At 39.5% G+C, this 20,286-nt stretch overlaps 2 protein-coding genes across 5 annotated transcripts; one reads left to right on the top strand and one right to left on the bottom strand.

The window, feature by feature from the left end:
• The first annotated feature begins 1,427 nt into the window (after positions 1–1,427).
• Positions 1,428–9,596, top strand: abhd17aa (abhydrolase domain containing 17A, depalmitoylase a). Of its 2 annotated transcripts, XM_063885691.1 has the most exons (6): positions 1,428–1,617; positions 2,408–2,489; positions 2,896–3,389; positions 3,576–3,770; positions 4,957–5,136; positions 5,887–9,596. In XM_063885691.1, exons 3-6 carry the CDS (start codon positions 2,899–2,901, stop codon positions 6,110–6,112), a joined length of 1,092 nt encoding a protein of 363 aa, XP_063741761.1. In that variant the 5' UTR covers positions 1,428–1,617; positions 2,408–2,489; positions 2,896–2,898; the 3' UTR covers positions 6,113–9,596. The 2 variants fall into 2 exon arrangements, with proteins under 2 accessions (XP_063741761.1, XP_063741760.1); XM_063885690.1 differs by lacking the exon at positions 2,408–2,489 and having other exon boundaries at positions 1,434–1,617.
• A 5-nt stretch (positions 9,597–9,601) lies between these two features.
• LOC134865886 (GRAM domain-containing protein 2B-like) lies at positions 9,602–17,021 on the bottom strand. Of its 3 annotated transcripts, none has more exons than XM_063885693.1 (13): positions 16,819–17,021; positions 16,026–16,163; positions 15,840–15,888; positions 15,290–15,362; positions 14,934–15,037; positions 14,557–14,646; positions 14,147–14,218; positions 13,981–14,064; positions 13,789–13,888; positions 13,555–13,608; positions 12,612–12,711; positions 11,904–11,996; positions 9,602–10,868 (listed from the first exon to the last, which is right to left on the bottom strand). In XM_063885693.1, the coding sequence occupies exons 1-13, from the start codon at positions 16,914–16,916 to the stop codon at positions 10,853–10,855; spliced, it is 1,071 nt and encodes a 356-aa protein (XP_063741763.1). In that variant the 5' UTR covers positions 16,917–17,021; the 3' UTR covers positions 9,602–10,852. The 3 variants fall into 3 exon arrangements, with proteins under 3 accessions (XP_063741763.1, XP_063741762.1, XP_063741764.1); XM_063885692.1 differs by having other exon boundaries at positions 16,017–16,163; positions 16,819–17,019; XM_063885694.1 differs by having other exon boundaries at positions 13,981–14,043; positions 16,017–16,163; positions 16,819–17,017.
• Positions 17,022–20,286: the final 3,265 nt, after the last annotated feature.

Here is a 20,286-nt window from a genome sequence, read left to right as displayed (position 1 = left end):
AGTGGCGAGGTGAAATGTCCAACGCAGAGCAGTCACAGTGACAACAGGGGCCCATAATTCACACCCCCTGAAACACAGTCCTGCAGTGGATCAATGATGAATGGTGAACCTCTCTCTCTCTCTCTCTCTCTCTCTCTCTCTCTCTCTCTCTCTCTCTCTCTCTCTCTCTCTCTCTCTCACACACACGCACACGCACACGCACGCACACACACACACACACACACACACACACACACACACACACACACACACACACACACACACACACACACACACACACACACACACACACACACACACACAAACATGGTGCATTTTATCGAGGGTAAATACTTATATGTTCAGTGGGGCTTGAAACAGATATGTGCATAGGGGACCAATCCATATTTATATATACAGGTATACAGTTTATACACAATTAAAAAAAATACTGTGTCACCAATGTGTTAGGACTGTTTTGTCCAAAAGTATGTACACACACAGATACAGACTGATTACTACATGACTATTGCCAAATTATTATTCTCATTTCGAAGTGAAAAGAAGATGTGCATCATTCAAGTAGTATTATTGCAAGGAAGGCAACTTTTACTTAATAAAATGCTTACAATTTTAAGCTGATTACTTTAAACTTCACAGCTGGGTCTATATTTCGGGGAACAATTGAAGTTTTGACTCCACTATTCATTTTCACTGAAATAGCCAAATAAAAATATGGTTTTGCAATCATTCATTTACAACAGTTTGCCAAATATGATACATTATTTTATATTTCTATTACAGACAGCCCAGCGGCATATTGTATAACGTAGTTAAATTAACTCCAACTGGACCAGCAATAACCTTAAATGCTGTTTAGATTTGAACACATCAGTAATGATCACTGACCTTTATTTTTTATTCAAAGTAGCGTACATTTAGGTGATACTACTTTTAGGTCTGTTACTTATAGGCCAATAGAGTATTTTTAGACTGTGGTATGACCTTTTTTACTCAAATAAAGTGTCTGATCATGCTCCTTGTTCCATCACTGGATGTGGTTATTCAGATGGGTGAATATATTCAACTCACACCTTGCCTATATTATTCGTTTTGTACATTTAGTTAATATTTAAAGAACTGTGTTATGTTATGTATGGTATTTTAGACAGAATCCTATCAAAAATGATGTAAATAAAGCCATCACACACATCTATTTTAGCTTCTACAACAATTTATGGTAGACTATATATATTTACCTTTGAGAAAAACAAAACTGTGAAATGCTCTTCATTCAGTTGTTTGAAATGATTTCATCAAAACCCTGTAAAGATGTTCTCACTCTTTTGTAAAGTTTTATGTATGCAATATAAATTGTCGTAATACATCATATCGAGGTACATTGTAATAAAGTTTTGAAAAAGCACTATACCCTACGTCACTTCCGAGTTGAATCGGACAGTAGTAAAAAAAAAAAATCTGGTTGCCATGAATTTCAGCTAGCTTGCCAACGACATCTGTCAGTACACTTGAGTAAAAACATCCATGTCAAGACAAAGGAAGGATTTCCAAAACCTTGTGCCGCTTCTGTGTACGTATAGAAGCACAGCTGCCTGCCTGCCAGCCTACTGTGAATCGGTAAGTAGCTAGCTTTGAGGCTATCGTGGATAGCATGCTAGCTGCCGCCGCTAGCTGGTTACCCTGCTAACGGTAGTTGATAATATTTAGCTGTTAGCTGGCATTAACCTGTGTTGTTGTTAGTATGTAAATGAAGCAGTTGTGTGTTGCGTTTATGCATTTCCAGTTGTATGTCATGCTTTGCTAAAACACTGCTCCCGTAATTGTCCCACATCACTGGCTAACGTTAGAGGTTAATATCGTTGTTAACCATGTAGCCACCATTAGCATATCAGTCGCTCCCTGTATCTGTTTTGAGGGGGTGTTATAATTAGTCACCAGTGTCCACGATCACATTAGGTTATCTGAATCCCTGTAGTCCCACAATAAGATTTCAGCAACGTTAGTATATATATATATATATAAAAATGTATATCACTTCTGCACACATGAACGCTAGTTAATAACAGGAGCTGTACAATGATGACAATAACAACTGACGCTCTAAGCCCTGTAATGAATCCGGGATGCCTTTTTAATCTTTAAATCATTAAAGTTATATCTTCCTCGCAGCTGTACCCAGTGTCCGTGTAGCTTTTATTTAGGTTAATAATGCAATGTTTAAAAAACCCATAATAAGGATTGCTTAGGCTTCTTGATATTTTGAATATCACACTTTATATCAGCACACAGTAGCCATAGAAACAGCTACAGGCTAACGACCCGGTGCTGTATTTGTAACTATACATTGATGTTGTTGCTTGATGTCTGTTTTGCCTTTTTTTGTTTGTTATTATTTCCTTTTATCAAGACCTTGCTGGCGCAGTGACAAGAACAGAAGACCTTGGCACCGTTGTGCCAGTTCATATCAAAACTCGGATTTCTTTATCCAGGTACATATAAAACGGTGTGTGTGCAGGGTTTCAGCCAGGATATGATTCTAAGATGCTTTTCTTTACTTTTTCTAACAAAAAAAAAGAAGATAGCTTACCCTGACTTTGCAACATTCTAATAAATGATTACAAAGCAAACATAGGATGTGAATAACCAACGACTCACCTGCTGAGGTGACTACGCATCACACCTTGTAACTGTTCTTGCTAAATGACGATTTAAACATTTTCCTCATTAATTACATATTTGGCCTTTGTTATGCAATATAGTGCCACTGCTTGATTTTTCCATAAAACTTAGAAAGATACATTTAATTAAAATGTTTAAAAAAGTGGACGCTTTGTCTGTTTGCTGTCTTTGTGTCATTTCAACTTATTTACCTACCATGTTTATTTTTTCTGCCAGAAGATGAACGGTCTGTCCATTCGAGAACTATGCTGTCTGTTCTGCTGCCCCCCTTGCCCCAGCCGCATTGCAGCCAAACTAGCTTTCCTCCCTCCAGAGCCCACCTACGCCCTTCTCCCTGACCCAGATCCAAGCACTGCAGCTGCAACTGCTTCTGGGTCCGTTTCCGGGGCTACTCAGCCTTCTCTCGGAGCTCCAGGACTGCGTTCCCGGCTGGGCACTGGTAGTGGAAGTGACAAAGTAGGCAGTGCTGGAGCTGCTGCTGGAGGTGCGGCAGGTGCTGGAGCAGGAAGTGGTGCTGGAGGAGGGGGTGGTGGTGGAGGAGGGGGTCCCGGCAGCGGTTGGAGTGAGGGCAAGTGGAAGCTTCATCTCACAGAGAGAGCGGAGTTCCAGTATTCACAGAGAGAGCTTGATGTGACGGATGTATTCTTGACCAGATCTAGCAGAGGGAACAGGGTGGGCTGCATGTACATTCGCTGCGCCCCGAATGCAAGGTGAGAACCCAACATTGAGACTGAAGACATAAAGATAACCCTGTGTCTTGGCCGTCTTTGTTGGAACAAATTCCAAATATATTTTGCTCAGCTTTAAAACACTTGAGTTCCAGTTCAGCAGGGTCCCTTCTTAGCCTACGGCAACTGCCTAACTTTCTTCTTTTTTCTTCTGCCCTTTTCTCTTAGGTTTACAGTGTTGTTTTCCCATGGCAATGCAGTAGACCTGGGCCAGATGAGCAGCTTCTACATCGGCTTAGGCACACGCATCAATTGCAACATCTTTTCCTATGATTACTCAGGCTACGGTGTTAGCACTGGAAAGCCTTCTGAGAAGAACCTATACGCTGACATTGATGCTGCCTGGCACGCCTTGCGCTCCCGGTAAGCAACAGAAACCGTCCATTCCCATCCACACAGAACCCGAAATGAACAGCCAACCAGCACCAGATGTCAGTTAAAATGTCTTTGTTGGATAAACCAGCAAGAGGAACTTGCATCTCTGGCCAGTTACTTTTTGTGAACTTTTGGTTGGCTGAGTTATATACAAACTTTCTCCCTGCTGACCACAGTACCCTCACTCTGACCACCATCAACTCAAATCAAAGCAAAGTAATGGCTCAGTATCTATCAGACTAATGATTGGCTGTTTCAAACTGTGCTCTGCATGAAGCCACTGCATCTGAAATTTGGAGAATTAATCCTCTTGTTTATCTGCTGCCAGCCTGGTTAATGAGCCTCATGTCAGCACAAACATATTATTCCCTGGAGGAAACACAGTGGAACTTTGGGGCCACTGACACATTTAAAACTACAAACCTTGGTGTTATAACTCAATCTGAATCTACACACACAGTCCCTGAGTCCCTACTTACAGATGTTCTGAAGTGGGGTTGTGTGAGGTAATTATCCGTAGTCAGGGTAAAGTATGTTGTGATTGCCGCGGCCCAAGTTTTGAAAAGCAGATTGGAATCATGGCCCAGAAGTAAAGCAATGTACTGCTTATCCATCTCTTTGACAGCCCTTTTCGACAGGGCTCTCATTATCACCACACTCCTTTGCCAAATGAAAGTTGCTGATCTCTCGCTGCCTCAATTAGTTTATTTTTTCTGTTATTGTGGGACTATAACGTTTGAAAAGTTTAGTTTGTATTCACCAAACAAGACAAAGTACCCAATCAATGCATTGGTAGATCAGCAGATCCTGTGTTTTTTGGGGTAAAACTGCTGTTTTTGATATACAACGGCTTGAGTATTCAGCAGGAAAGAGCTGTCTTACATCAAGCTGAAGTGGCAGAAATATTATTAATATATAGTACACTTTAATTAATATGGATTTTTTTAAAGGACTATCTTTTAGTACTACCGTGTGTTTATCCAAACAGCGTTCCGACTGCTATCTACTACAGGAAACACACTCCTGTGTTCTTAGCTGAAAGAGATACTGCAGTCATCTGCATATGGAAATCTTTACAGCACACACAAGTCCTTCATCTCTTCTAATTCAGGCAGATAAAAGGGACTCTTGTTTATTGTTCTGTACTGAAATCTTTCTGTGTGTGTTGTCTCAGGTATGGCATCAGCCCTGAGAATATCATCCTGTACGGACAGAGCATCGGTACGGTGCCCACAGTAGACCTGGCGTCACGGTTTGAGTGTGCTGCTGTTGTCCTCCACTCTCCTCTTACCTCGGGCATGAGAGTGGCTTTCCCCGATACCAAGAAAACATACTGCTTTGATGCCTTCCCTAAGTAAGTGCTTCCCTAAGGGCTGTTTTTTAGTATTTAAAGGAAACTTTAATTGAAAATATATCACTTCAAACAGAAATGTCCATAAACGTGTCTGTGACGTTTCTGACAAAGGAGAAAGGTTTGGCAACATGGGGATATTTTGTGAAATCCCTTTGGTTGTATCACCGAGGAGAATGTTGCATTTCACTGAGCAGGTCTGCGTGATGGTAATAATAGGTTAACAAGACTTTGTTTATTTGGATCCCCATTTGGTGTTACCTTGGCAACAACAACTCTCTGAGGTTTCTGCTGCGAATGTGACGAGGAACCTTGCTTAGTGAGGCTTGATTAGCCAAAAACACAACTTCCCATCGGGTGGTTTTATGTAGAAATGAGACCACCAAATGTTTCTTAAATCTTTATCTCAACATGTATGGCAGCCATTCCAGTGTTTGTTGAATGTTGTTGAACACAGAGAAAAATGGTCAGTAGTTTATAGAATACAATAATAAAACCAAACATTTTTTTAATTTAAAGACATGTTTATAAATAATAAAACAAGAGAAAATGATAATGCTGAAGTGGTCTCTTAATTTTTTCCCCGGCTGTATATAGATCCATATTTTATACATACAAAATGACAGATTTCAGCACTGGAGTGAACTGAAATGCATTTTGTAATGTATGTCATGGTTGGTCAATACTGAAAAAATAGCCCCTTTTTCTCAAACTGCCTGGGTGGTGCAATAACAGCCTCCATTTCTCTTCCAGCATAGAGAAAGTGTCAAAGATCCCGTCTCCAGTGCTCATCATCCACGGTACAGAGGACGAGGTGATCGACTTCTCTCACGGCCTGGCCCTTTTTGAGCGCTGCCCCAAGGCCGTGGAGCCCCTTTGGGTGGAGGGAGCCGGTCACAACGACATTGAGCTTTACAGTCAGTACCTGGAGAGGCTACGGCGCTTCATCAACCAGGACCTGGCTGCAGCGCATGCCTGAGAAAAAAAACGGCAGCCTCTCTGCGTTTGTGTGAATGAGATTGTGCGTATGCGTGTGTGTGTGTGTGTGTGTGTGTGTGTGAGAGTGTGAACGTTGGCATGTTTGCAAAGTGTGTATGAGAAGTTGACCTAAAACGGGGTGTGATATTTTGTCACATCTGTGTGTCTTTGAAGCAGCACACCTTTAAGTTACTTTTCAACACAGCATATGTTTAAATGGTTTCCTGTTCCGGTGAGAACGGTTTTAAATATATCAGTAGCTATGTGGTGAAACACTAAAAACGAGAACCAAGATTGAACAAATTCACAAATCCGTTTTTTACCTTGGGGACATTTATGAATTGCAGGTTTGAAAGGAGTTACTAACATGACTTAAGAAGTAACAACAATGTGCTTTGTCCAGAAAGGCACACAGATGTTTAATTATGACATGTTAGTGAATGAATGAGTCATGGATGTAAGGGGTGAATGTTTATTCATATCTCCATGGACATGATCGAGAGTGTGTGAAGCAGTGCTGAAAGAAATGAAGGACATCCTGATGACTTGGACAGGTCGAGGAGGCTTATTGAGACTTATCAATTTTTATGTTTGTTTTTTGCGTGTGTATGTATGAAGAATACCTCCACAGCTTGACCAGTTCTCTCTGCAGTGGACAAACACTGGTCAAGCATGTGCCCTGCCCCCCCTTCCCACTCCCCCACTTCCTGTTTACCTTTTTAATGGACATCCATGTGACTGCCAGGGCATTTCCCAAGTTGTTGTCCGACTAACACTAACCTACTAATTTGTGTAGTTTTGGGGCTCCATCTCCTTCCCTTTGGTGTCAGAAACACAAGGACTAGTCTGGAATATTGTCATGGCTTATATGGCTGTTGGGTGTCGCATACTTCCCTCTCCCCATTTCTGAAAAGATCCCAAAATGGCTTCCTCTTTATTTCTTGGCTGTGCTGTAGCTTTTGCCTTTACCTGTCTGCAGAATTGCAGCAGAAACTTACAGGGAATTACTTCCTGTATTGATCCCCCCCCCCCCATCAGGTCCAACATATTTTGGATAAAGATGACGGTGTGGTTTAAATGGAAACCAGTCTGTTAGAGCCACATTGATAATATCTCTGGCATTTTTAGAACAAATATAGAAGTGAAGGATTATTTAGTCATTTCATGTCACATTAGATTGGTTGGACTAAAAAGAAGGCTGTAGCCCTTCAGCATTTACTAATGTGTGACGTTTAAAGGGCTGGGCAAACAGCGCTGACTTGGTAACAGCAGGATAAATGTCAAGTAGGAAGTAATAGTTAGATATTCGCTTTGTTGCTGAACTTAAATGAGAAGATTTATGCCACTCGGTTTACGCTGTACCTACAGCAACAACTTGTCATTTTTACACCTCAGTTTCTGTATGGATTACACTAACAAGATACAGCGTGTTTATTTATGAATTTGTGAGGTGCTGGCAGGTTGATTTTGGTTACATTTGTACAGAGCCAGGCTTGCCATTTCATCTAGTTTCAAGAGTTGATGCTAAGCTAACCAGCTACTGGCTGCCGTTTCATATTTAAGTGTACATACATGACACATGAGAGACGTATCAATCTTCTCATCCAACCCTCAGCAATAGAGCAAATAAGAACATTCCAGAATGGTTAACTTTACCGTTATGTCTGAAGTGCCAGTGGAGGTGTGTGAATAATTATAGTCTCTTTTGGTGACCATACCTGTTTAGAGATTGATGTTGTGGCTAGATTTCTAACGGTATAAGGAGACAAAAGTAGCTGCGGGGGTAACCAAACTAATGAAGATTTAGTCAGATTTATTCAGAATAATCTTGTGCTCCACCAGAATCTCTTTAGTGTAATGCTGGTTAACTTGTAGTCTTACCGCACAGTTTACTTTTCCATTTCTTGTTCCAGTCGCTCTCATCAACAGGGTTAGTCCGCCTCCTGTTCATAATGCACATTTGTTTCTAACGTTTTTGTCTCGATGTAATTAATCCGAACGTGTTTGATGTAGTGTGGGGCCATGGACTGTCTGTTTCAGAACCATGCATGTAGATGTTAGGACTAACGATGTGATTAGGATCAGGTGCCAGGACGAGACATCATGCCTACTAATAGCTCTGTGTAACCTCTGTGGCCCTAAATGTACAGGAGCTCTCTTATGGGTGGCAGCACGCTTCATGTCTGACACAAGCCATAATTTGAGCCACTCACTGTTGGTGTGGTGCAGGTTCCACCACACACACAACTTTGCACATCATCGCACACACATACACACATTCAAACACCACCACACACACATAATTCATGTACTGTAGTATACAGTACATTTACACATTTATATCAGATCAAGCATGACAAAAGCAGGTCTTAAGTTCAGCACTATTGTACAAAGCATCCAAAGTGTAATAAGGGTATAAAATGTAAGTTTGTGTGTCTTCATTATTATTGACTGTCTGCTACAGGCCAGCATTAAGGATACTCTCATCATAACTAGTAAAAGGCCCTGTGTGTAGACATGAAAAAGTACTGGTCAGGTCTTAACGGTTGCAGGCTTGCGCCGCATTTTCAGATCTACACCAGGCGTCTGCTGCATTGGAGGCGCATCAGTTTCGGTGGTAGTAGCTGCGTTTTTTTAAGGGAACATGTACTGAACTAGCACTGATCTGATTACTCCATTGTGGGAGTACAAGTGGGTCTTAGTGAAGGCCACTCGCTTCCTGTCAACACTTCGAACAGGGAATCTTTCCATTCTCATCCTGTACTTTGTGTGTTCGATATTTAAATAATGGAAAACTGTTACCATCTTGGACCAGGGATCTGAGCCGTCAGAAGAAACGGATCGTTATGGCCTCTCTGGAAGCAGAAGAAGGCCTCAGTTTCTTTCCTGGACTGGGCGTGTTATCAGGGAAACCACTGGATCCACCTTTCATTCATGGGGTTCAAGAAACGGTGTGGAGACTTGCCGTTTTATTGACGCACCACTATTATATATTGTATCCTCTGGCCCTGAATGTGTATTGATGGGGGTGGGGGGTGGGGGGTTGAACAGTGAAAACTGTATGCATGTCTATTGTGTTTTGCAGAGCAAGTGGGACGTTATCTCTATTATGTATTCTATGTGAGGGTAAAGCTGAACTCATGGCATTGGAACATTGAAGCGCTTTTAAAAAAAACGGGACGTTTATTTGATTTTTTTTATTACTGATACTAACTGATGTATTGTTATGAGTTTTGTGCTAGAGTTTGAGCGGGGCAGTGGTAGGGTGGTGTTGGGGTGGGGGGGGGGGGCTAGACTATATTAGTGGGCTGTTTATATGGTTACTGTACTTACCTATTCTATTTTTTGTTTTATTATTTGTAATTTTATGTTGCTTTTTTGAACTGAGAATATGATGTAATGATATTAATTCATGGGACTGAATCTTGACCTTTTTATGGACAACAAAATAATAAAAAAGATCACTTATGTACAAAAACGTGAAACTGACTTGTTTTTAAAACAACCTTTTTTCTTTACAGTGCATTCATTCATAAGTATGGAGATCTGGTAGACAGCGATACAACATATTGCAATATTTGGAACACAAGTGAGATTGGGTTTAACAATAATAATATACAAAATCATTACAATCATAATATTTAAAACATTACTTACTAAAAACGTCTCTTCACAGACTGACTGGAATAGATAAATATATACACAGCTATACATTAGAGTTATTAAAATCTGTTTAAACCCTGTTTCAATTTAGTATTTGACATTTTTCAGAAGGAAACATTACACTTTGCACGTTATCTTTCAAGAGCCCTCTTACTTTCCCTTATGTATCCCAAAATATTCTTGTGTTTTTATGTTTACATAGATTTCACGTTTGGTCATTAAAATGGTTTTGAAGTCCTGGAGTTTATCTGACCAACATGTGTCATATCACATATTTTCAAATATTTATTAATAGGACTGATTTGACAGAAATTCCAGAGCAAAGGTTTTTATAACAGCTGTACTTAAAATTAATATCAGTGCCTGAATTTATAAGTGCAAGTCAGATCCTGCCTTGATGCTTCACAGTGGAGTTTAATGGGAGTGACTGCCCTCTGCTGGCGGATTCTTGTCACTAACAGTCTTCTTTCTGAAACGTGTCACCTGATTCCAGCAGTTCACTTACACAATGTGAACTATCATGTCATAACATAAAAAACATTTAATACCAAGCGAAAATAAAGTGCTTGTTTCACTGTGTGTGTGTTCCCGCTGTTGAAGGTTGTGTTGATCCAGAAAAGGCGGCCAATACTCCAGCTCGCTGAGCTCAGCGAGTTCACGGGCCAGGAAACAAACATGACTTCAGCAGGCTGCCTCCATATGGCTCCATGCAGGAGAGCCTCACTGCAGTTTTTGATCAGTCAGCACAGAATAAGTGTGCTCATCTAATAGAAATATTGGCCTGGTGCTTTTCTGCCAACACAGCCAGCCATCCGTGTAGTGCACCACGTGTGGCCTGGTTCAGACATTCCAAAAGCATCTTATTGCTGACCTGCTTTCTCTGCAGACATGACACAGGAGATCAATCTCCATTGAGAGAGCATTTGTTTGTGCACGATAACGCACATTTCACCAAATCCTGCATTGCGTGTCAAATGATAAGATGCTTTTGGGAGCCTGTCTAGACAGCGATCAATGTATGACAGGATCTATGAGAGTGGTGCACTGCATGACTCCTGAAAGGGTCACCTGCCTCTGGCTACGTTAGTTGGTACCTACAAACAAAGGAGAAGCTGCATGAGTAGAGGACGGCAGTGGAGAAAACACTAATCCTTTAATTAAGTTAAAGTAGCACCATATTAATTAAAATGAACTCAAAGTAATACAAAAGTACAATTTTATTTTTATCAACAAATAGAGGCCCACTTAAGTTATCAATATGGCTTCAAGCATAGAAGCGTTGAATAAGCTGAATATTGGTGTGGGAATTTATTCTTTGAGAAAATGCATCATATTATGTTCATCACATTAATGCAATAGTGAAAGAATAATTCAGATCATTTACTTGAGTAAAAGTAAACATTGAAATACTAAACGTACAAATCTATTTTAGGTAAAAGTGCAAAAGCATTATCTTAAAACTATATTTCAAGAATAATTGACTTTACTGTATTATAAGTATTGACGCGGGTGTTCATTACTTCTATGTTGCAGCTGGCAAAGCTGGGTGGCATTCTATAATAATTGTATTCATTATTTGCAGTAGAAATGTAAATATTTGATATCTAATTAATATAGTAAATGAAATTCCTAAAGCAACTAAATTGTGCTTAGGTACAATTTAGGTTCACCACTATTGGTATGTATGCAAATCTGGATCTGCAAATGTAACAACAGGTCTTCCCAGAAGCAGGAAATGGAAATAATCAAGCAGTAAGTACATTCCTATCGGTTTTATTTTCCACCACTGAGAAACAAGCACATTATGGAAGTACTTACACACCACATTGATCATTCATGCATTATAAATGTAATGCAGGGATTTAAGTTGACTAAATTGTCTAAACTGGTGCAAAGCTTTTGTCTCAAGTCGTAATTTAAACACATATTTCTTGGGTGTGAGTCAGATGTCCTCACTTATCTATAGCCCATGTTGCGGTCGTGAACCTGCAGAACGACTTTTCATGTCTAATCTGATCTAAGTATAATGGTTTGAACAGTTTACAAAACCGGTTTGAGCCATCTCAGCTTTTTTCCCACCAGAACAGGTCTTTCTCAGAACACACCTCTGTATTTCTGTGTTTACTTACTCTCTGTGTTGGAAAGACAGCTGAGTCAGGTGCTCTTCCAAAGCGATGATCCTCAGACCCATGTACCCAAATGCCAACAGCAGCAGCGTCATTCTGCAAACACATAATAAAGACGTAAATGCCTTGGAATTTACATTTACAATGCACCGCACTTTTTCTTTGTGCATAATATTTCACAAGGTGGGCAAACGGTCTATGATGGTTACATACTCAATGCCAAACAAAAAGGTAACAGCAAATAGATTCTGTGTGAACATTGTGATATAACATAAATATCTCCAAGATTACATTATTTTATTCTCCTGAGAGATTTGAGGCCAATCCAGAAATTCAACATACCCAAATGTTCTTGCAGATTTAGCTAATCAGTGTTTATTTTAGAGAGCCCAATAGTAATCTATAAAAGTCCAAGCTGAAAGAATAAAAGTTTTTCAATCCTCAGTGGGTTTTACACAACACTATTATGGAGATTATTTACTTCAGTAAAAGTAAAGACTGCCAAACATTAAAAAAAGAAAGAATTAAAAGCACTGCATTCATTTTATTACACTAGTTAAAGAAATATTATCAGCTAAATATACTCTGAAAATTGAAACCACACATCTGGCAAAACAAAAGCCACATGCTAGTCTTGTATTATATTACTTTAAAAATGAAACTTTGAACAGTATTTGCGTACATTTAGGAGTGTGTAATATTAATACTCACAGTAATACATAGACATAGAATAAAGTGCTGAGATTCCTGACTTCTCTGAAGAAGAAGAGTGAAGCAACACTTTCAGTTATCCTCCAAATCCACCATAGAACTGCAAGAGAGAAAAATCTGACTGAATTTTTTCTCATAGCACATTAAAAACAAAGGTTATTTGGTTTTCTTTTGAATTAACCACAGTGTGTATTTGATTAAGAGGAGAATTATGTACTGCTCACTTATCTTGCAATAATTTAGCTACTGAGTAGACCAGACTTTTCATTAAGTTAGGACTTTTCAAACATGAAAATGTAGTTGAGATACAAACATTATTCGATACATATGGGGCAAAAAGCCAAAGAGAGTATTACCAGAACATTTCTATGATCTTATTCATGTTGTGAGAAAAGGTCAGGTTAAAAAATTGTTTTTCCTTGCTCTGTGTTAGTCATGTAATAATAAAAAAATAGTTTTTCTTTTCTTTCTGGAGTTGTGCATAATAATGAGCGGAAGAAAAAACAGTTCAATTAAAAAGGGCGAAGCCTGACAGCTAGTTCTGGCAGTTAACTTGAACACCAATGATACATTTATATGTCTGGCACCTTGCCCCTCTTACAACCAACCGAACACATTCTCCTAAACCTGTCGCTCTATTTAAGCTGCCAGATCTGCCTGCCTCTGCCTCACTATTGCTGCTGCTGCTGCTGCTTCCATGTTGCTGCTGCTCGCCTGACCCACCACCACCCCAGCATCCACCTGTAGGCCCGGGGGGATAGTTATTTAATCATCACTTAATGTTCTATGTGAATTTGTGGGGAGATGAGGCCTGAGCCTGGATGCCAAACTCAAACTATAAGCGGCTTTTTATAAACATATCAAAAACACATGCTAGTTGTCTGACTGAACTTTGGTAGGTGCTACTGAAAGTGCATGTCTGTTTGTGGGCCCCTACACACACCTCTGGCATCTCCCTCTGTTCTGTTCTGACTGGTGGAATTGCCTTTTGTAGGACCTGGAAAGTCACAAGTAAACAGTACATTGTTACATTCAGTGGTACGGTTAATAACATTTTCGATATTATCGTGCTTAATATAAAATGGCATTATTAAAAAAAGTATATTATTCAGCTACATACAAGAGCAAAACGAAGCAATATCAACCAGTGATGTTTACTTGTCTCTCTGTTCCTCACCTTCACTGGACATCTGGGGAAGGTCGTTGTTGAGATTAATGCTGCCCCCTCTGCTCTGATCATGATCTATGCTGTCCTCCAAACTGGAATAACCAGAGGCCTGCAGACAAAGATAGAGTGGCTGAAGGTTAAAGACTTGTCGTGCATCGTGAAATTCTTTGTTTGGTTGCATTAGATAAGCAGTAAACATACCACGTCATGGTCAGCTTCATTATCTGCAGAGGAAACATGAGGGCTGCTGTTTGAGCTCTTTGCCTGTGTGAGAAAAACAACACACTAAAGGGTTTCTCCTGGTTTTTATTTTGTTCTTTTTAAGAAATGATGCCTTTATGTGCATGTATCTCAGAGTAGTTCCTACCTGTTCATGTGAACAGAGAGAGAGAAGAAGTTTATAGCACATCTCACGGTTCCTCAAAGACACAAAAGTGTACTAAAAAAAGAAGACAAAGAGGCAGCAGAAAGGGTTAAACATTGCACAACATGAATAATGTCATGACTGCAGATGTTAATTAGCCTTTTTGCTTACTCAGTCAATTTTACATCATGTATTTTGCCCCTAAACAAGCCCCAACTTTGCAAGCCTGATAATGTGGCATTAGGATTTAATAACAAAATCTGTTTCTATTGGCTTCCATCAAACTTTCAACTGCAAAATGATACTATACATCTAAAACAAACTATTTATATAGCTAAAAATGCAATAAAGAAAGGAAATGAAGCAAATATAATGAAAGACAGATATATATTTTGATAACTGTGTATGCTGACCTTATCTCCACCAGCAATGTGGATAGACACCATGGATAAACCTGAGTTATGTTTCTTTATGTCGTTGATGCTCGACGCAGGAATCACCACCTGAAATATGTGGATATATTTGATTCTTGATGCCTTTACAGCCTCAAAGAGGACAATGCAGATCTTTTAAAAAACCTAATCTCCATTTGACCAGAACTATGGATGATTATGGTAATTCCCAGGATAGCAAATGTTAATGTTAACTGCAAAAATTAAACACATGTTGGTTTAATTGGACAGATTTTTTCGTGAACAAATTGAAAAACCCAAGTAGTGCCACCATTGTTATGAAAGTTCTGTGTTACAGTGTGAATAATGCTATATTTGAATGTGTGTGAGCATGTTACCTTGGTGTCTTTGAGCAGCACTGATGAGTGGAAACACACATAGTTCTCAGATACATAGAGTTTTCCATGATACAGCACCTCCTTCTGCAAGGCACAGGAGAAGGCTACAATAGACACAAACATATTTGTAGTAAGATAGTTGTTTCTCCAATAAATTAAAAAACAAGCAGTGTCACCTTGACAACCGACATGCCTGCAGAATCATAGTAAAGGGTTTCTGTTTCTCATTCTTGGTGCAGTGCTTGGCAAACAAAGTATTGGCCAGCACTTAATCACACAATGGGGACAAAGTGAAAAAAGGTCACAGCGTGATGTCATTTCCATAATCAATATCCAGGAACAAGTAACAGACTCACTGTGTGTAAGGTTCTCCCTCTCAGGGATCTCTGGGAACATTTTGTGGAAGGTTTTTTTGTGCTTCAGGAAGCTCTGTAGGGGAAAATGAGTGATGTATATGATATAAACACATTTTATAAGAAGCAAGTTTGGTGTTTGTTATCTGACATAATCCCAACATTGTTTAATCCCTGTTTAGCAGCAGTGGGAACAAGTTAACACTGACATATCATCAACTCTGAAGTTGATATGGCAAACTTGTGAGTAAGCAATTGCTAATTTGCACATCTAGCTACCTATGATCAGGCTGTCTCTGTGTCTGTCTGCAATGCTTGAAATGTAGAGTGGATTTTAATGTACAGGTATGATTTAGTGCCATTTAGTGGTGAGGTTGTAGATTGCAATCCTCTGCTCATCCTTCCCGTTCCAAGCAGTGATTGCAAAACAATGGTATCTTTTCGGGATCTTTATCTTGCTTATGCTCCAATTAAAAAAATATATAGAAAAATGTGTATATAAAGCATGGTTGTTGCAGGCAACAGGAAGAAGAAGGATGTGAAACGGACTTACATTGATAAAGCCATCCGGTCGATCAATGATATCCTCTGTTGTATGATCCCTGATGACACAAACAAGAAAAACGCACAAAAAGAAAAATGAGATAACATATCAGGACTTTATTTAGGTATAAGTTTAACATTTACATGTTGTTCTTAATTCCTGAGTAGTGTTGAAGGCTGAGTTAACCTGATGTACATGTTGGAGTTGATGCTGGGATTTAGCCCCTGGATGTCCAGTGGGGCATCATACCGAGTGAAGCTGTGGGTAGATTTCTTACTGCTGAGCCAGTTGCTGCCTCTTCTTCTGCCAAGAAGACCGAATCCTTCCACACAACTGTCCCAGGGGAGCAGGAGGAAATGTCAGACAGATGCAGTTTTTATGTGACGCACACAGGTGGGATAAATACAGGGAAGAAAAGTGGAGATAAAATCCCAAAAGATAAATGGATACACATGTTGTATTTCCAGACTTCACAGAGAAAAACACCCTTTCAAGATGATGGGAAACATTTGATAATGTTCACTTAAACTGAGTGTAACAGAGTACAGTAGTAGAAGAAGTCAATACACTTTCCTGATGGTTTCTACATCCAATATAATACCTCAGTTTGAGAAGTTATTTTATGTAAAAGTTAAACTATCTCCAAACTTTTAATACCAGCTGTATTGACTTTCTGCCACAGCCTGGGCTAATTGTCATCTCTTTAGATGTGCAGTTAGTCTCACAGCAACAGCAAGGATCTCCAGAGAGTGGTTTCACTTTTTTGCAAAACAGCAGCTACTTTCACTGGAGACATCATAAGAAAAGTGTACACGGCTCGTGCACAGCTGTATAATATTTCTATATATTTATAGATATACAAATATTATACAAGGAATTGATGACAACTTCAACAAAATACCATGAACCATGCAAAAGGGACTGAAGGAACATAAAATAGTTTAAAAAACCGATAGGGAAATATGAATAGCAACATTTTTGTACTCACGCAGAGCTGTCCAGTGAGAAACTCCTGCCTTTAAGACTCATGGTGGAAGATAAATACTTCCAACTTGCACACACACACAGATTCACACACATGCACATATGCAGTGAAAGGCTTTCCTTATTGTCTTCACCTCTCTCACATTTAAAAACTACAAAAGTGTGTTCTATGCTTTGTTTCCTAGAACTAAAGAAACAAAATGTGATGACAGCCTACGTTTAAGATTGGCCTCCTATTGTTTAGTCTACCAATCAGCTGTTAGGGGTGGGGATTCTCACAGAAAGGTAACCAATCGATGAAGGTAGGTTAAGAGGCCTCATTTTTTTTGTTCCTCAAGGAAACAGACGGTTTAGGTGGTTCTACTTACCCTGACCTCTTGACACACAGACGCACACACCTTTTAGCACATGTCCACAGGTATGCAGAGACAGCGTCACAACAGTCACAACAGTCACAACAGTCACAACAGTCACAACAACGTCTCCTGACAACTAACCTGCTCAGCCTGCACAGATATAGATCAGAGAAGGAATGATGCTTTGATATCCCACACGGCATGACCTAACAAAAACTGTTAATCCTCATAAATACACTCAACATTCAAAATGTTGGTAAAGTAATTGCTTAGGTACATGCACAGCAAAGTTTTGTAATAGATCACCTTGGTACTTGGCGAACAAATATACATGAAAGAAATGCAACACATACTGTATTTGAGTTTGGATGCGGGACACATGACTTCTTAGCATGCTCACCTTACAGAGGAGAAAACTGATTTCTTGAACTGTGTGATTTGGGTGAAGCGGCAAAGTGAGTCCCATTTATTTTGTACTACGATGATAAAAGAAAGCTTTGTCAATGAAATCGGCAAAATGTTTTAAAATCAATTTGAAATAACCTTTCAGAATGAAGTATTGAATATATATGGATTCATTTAAGGCAGATGGTATATACACCCAGGTGACTATAGTGAAGGATGCTATAGCCACATTGTCTACTTACCCCCTGGGTATACAGTTAGGTCCATAAATATTTGGACAGAGACAACATTTTTCTAATTTTGGTTCTGTACATTACCACAATGAATTTTAAATGAAACATTTCAGATGCAGTTGAGGTGCAGACTTTCAGCTTTAATGCACTGGGCTGAACAAAAAGATTGCATAACAATGTGAGGAACTAAAGCATTTTTTAAACACAATCCCTTCATTTCAGGGGCTCAAAAGTAATTGGACAAATTAAATATCTGAAAATAAAATGTTCATTTCTAATACTTGGTTTAAAACCCTTTGCTGGCAATGACTGCCGGAAGTCTTGAACTAATGGACATCACCAGATGCTGGGTTTCCTCCTTTTTTGCTCTGCCAGGGCTTTACTGCAGCGGTTTTCAGTTGCTGTTTGTTTGTGGGCCTTTCTGTCTGAAGTTTAGTCTTTAACAAGTGAAATGCATGCTCAATTGGGTTGAGATCAGGTGACTGACTTGGCCATTCAAGCATATTCCACTTCTTTGCTTTAATAAACTCCTGGGTTGCTTTGGCTGTATGTTTTGGGTCATTGGCCATCTGTATTATGAAACGCCGCCCACTCAATTTGGCTGCATTTGGCTGGATTTGAGCAGACAGTATGTCTCTGAACACCTCAGAATTCATCCGGCTGCTTCTGTCCTGTGTCACATCTTCAAAAAATACTAGTGACCCAGTGCCACTGGCAGCCATGCATAACCAAGCCATCACACTGCCACCGTGTTTTACAGATGATGTGGTATGCTTTGGATCATGAGCTGTACCACGCCTGCTCCATACTTTTTTCTTGTCATCATTCTGGTAGAGGATGATCTTGGTTTCTTGATCAGTCCAAAGAATGTTCTTCCAGAACTGTGCTGGCTTTTTTAGATGTTTATTAGCAAAGTTCAATCTAGCATTTCTATTCTTGAGGCGTGTGAGTGGCTTGCACCATGCAGTGAACCCTCTGTATTTACTTTCATGCAGTCCTCTCTTTATGGTAGACTGGGACATTGATACGCCTACCTCCTGGAGAGTGTTTTTTTACCTAGTTGGCTGTTGTGAAGGGGTTTCTCTTCACCATGGAAATGATTCTGCGATCATCCCCCACTGTTGTCTTCCGTGGACGTCCAGGGGTTTTTGCGTTGCTGAGTTCACCAGTGCTTTTATTTCTTTCTTTCTTTCTTTCTTTCTCAGGATGTACCAAACTGTTGATTTTGCCACTCCTAATATTGCAGCAATTTCTCGGATGGGTTTTTTTCTGTTTTCGCAGCTTAAGGATGGCTTGTTTCACCTGCATGGAGAGCTCCTTTGACCGCATGTTGTCTTCACAGTAAAATCTTCCAAATACAAGCACTAAATCTCAAATCAACTCCAGGCCTTTTATCTGATTAATTGATAATGACATAAGGAAGGAATTACCCACACCTGCCCATGAAATAGCCTTTGAGTCAATTGTCCAATTACTTTTGATCCCTTTTAAAAGAGGGTGGCACATGTTAAGGGGCTGAAACACCTAAACCTTTCATCCAATTTGAATGTGGATACCCTCAAATGAAAGCTGAGAGTCTGCACTTTATGTCAATGTCCATTATATATCAACAATTGGAATATTTTTCAGGTAAAAAAACAAAACTTGTGTCAGTGTCCATATATATATGGACCTAACTGTATATATCATGGCAGAGAGACAAGCAACCAGGTTTCCATATAAGACAGTGCTATTTATCCCCCGGGCATTCATTTGATTACTGATTACTGAAATTACACAAACAGTGAGAACACATAGTCTTTTTTTGTAAAGGGTATATTTTGTCTTTCATATTTCCTACCTTTTAAATTAGTATCCTTCGCACCAAAGACACAATGTTTCTGAAAAGACGTCTTCAACACCAATTTCGACGTTACTTTTGGAGCACGCCTTGGCGTTTAGACCCACATATTGCACATAGTGTGTCAGAATTTCAGAAAGGCTTCTGTGCTTAGTTTGCTTGGAGCAACCGCAGTTCAGGGTCACAATAACCATTTTGTGTGTGGTGTGTATCGTCATCATATGAGGTTTAGGAAAAATAAGGTTTCCTTATGAGCACTAAGTTACGAAGCCTGTCACTAGATATAAAAAAAGATTCTATAACCGAATTATCTTGTAATTGACATTTTCCTCTTTCTTTTCCTTTTCCTCTATTTACTTAGAATACAACTGTGCAGTTGGGTTTCTAAGATTTTCAGGAAGTTCGAGGTAAAAGGGTTGGTCAATCACACTCAGCAAGTTTTCATATCAAAAGACAGATCATAGTCAGATGTTTGTGAACTTTGCACAGACTGAACAGTAAAAAAATTGCAGAGCTTTACAGAGATCAGATATATCCAGTGTGAGTTTCATTTTTAGTAAATTACAGATTTAATCTCTACACAGAAGGGTGTGTTCTGGGCCTCACTGCAAACAGAGATCAACATTTCTCTTCAGTAG

Source organism: Eleginops maclovinus, chromosome 6, assembly GCF_036324505.1.
Source record: "Eleginops maclovinus isolate JMC-PN-2008 ecotype Puerto Natales chromosome 6, JC_Emac_rtc_rv5, whole genome shotgun sequence".
In the NCBI taxonomy this organism is placed as follows: domain Eukaryota; kingdom Metazoa; phylum Chordata; class Actinopteri; order Perciformes; family Eleginopidae; genus Eleginops; species Eleginops maclovinus.
The sequence above is the reverse complement of the archived record's forward strand: the minus strand, read 5'-3'. Positions and strand labels throughout refer to the sequence as shown.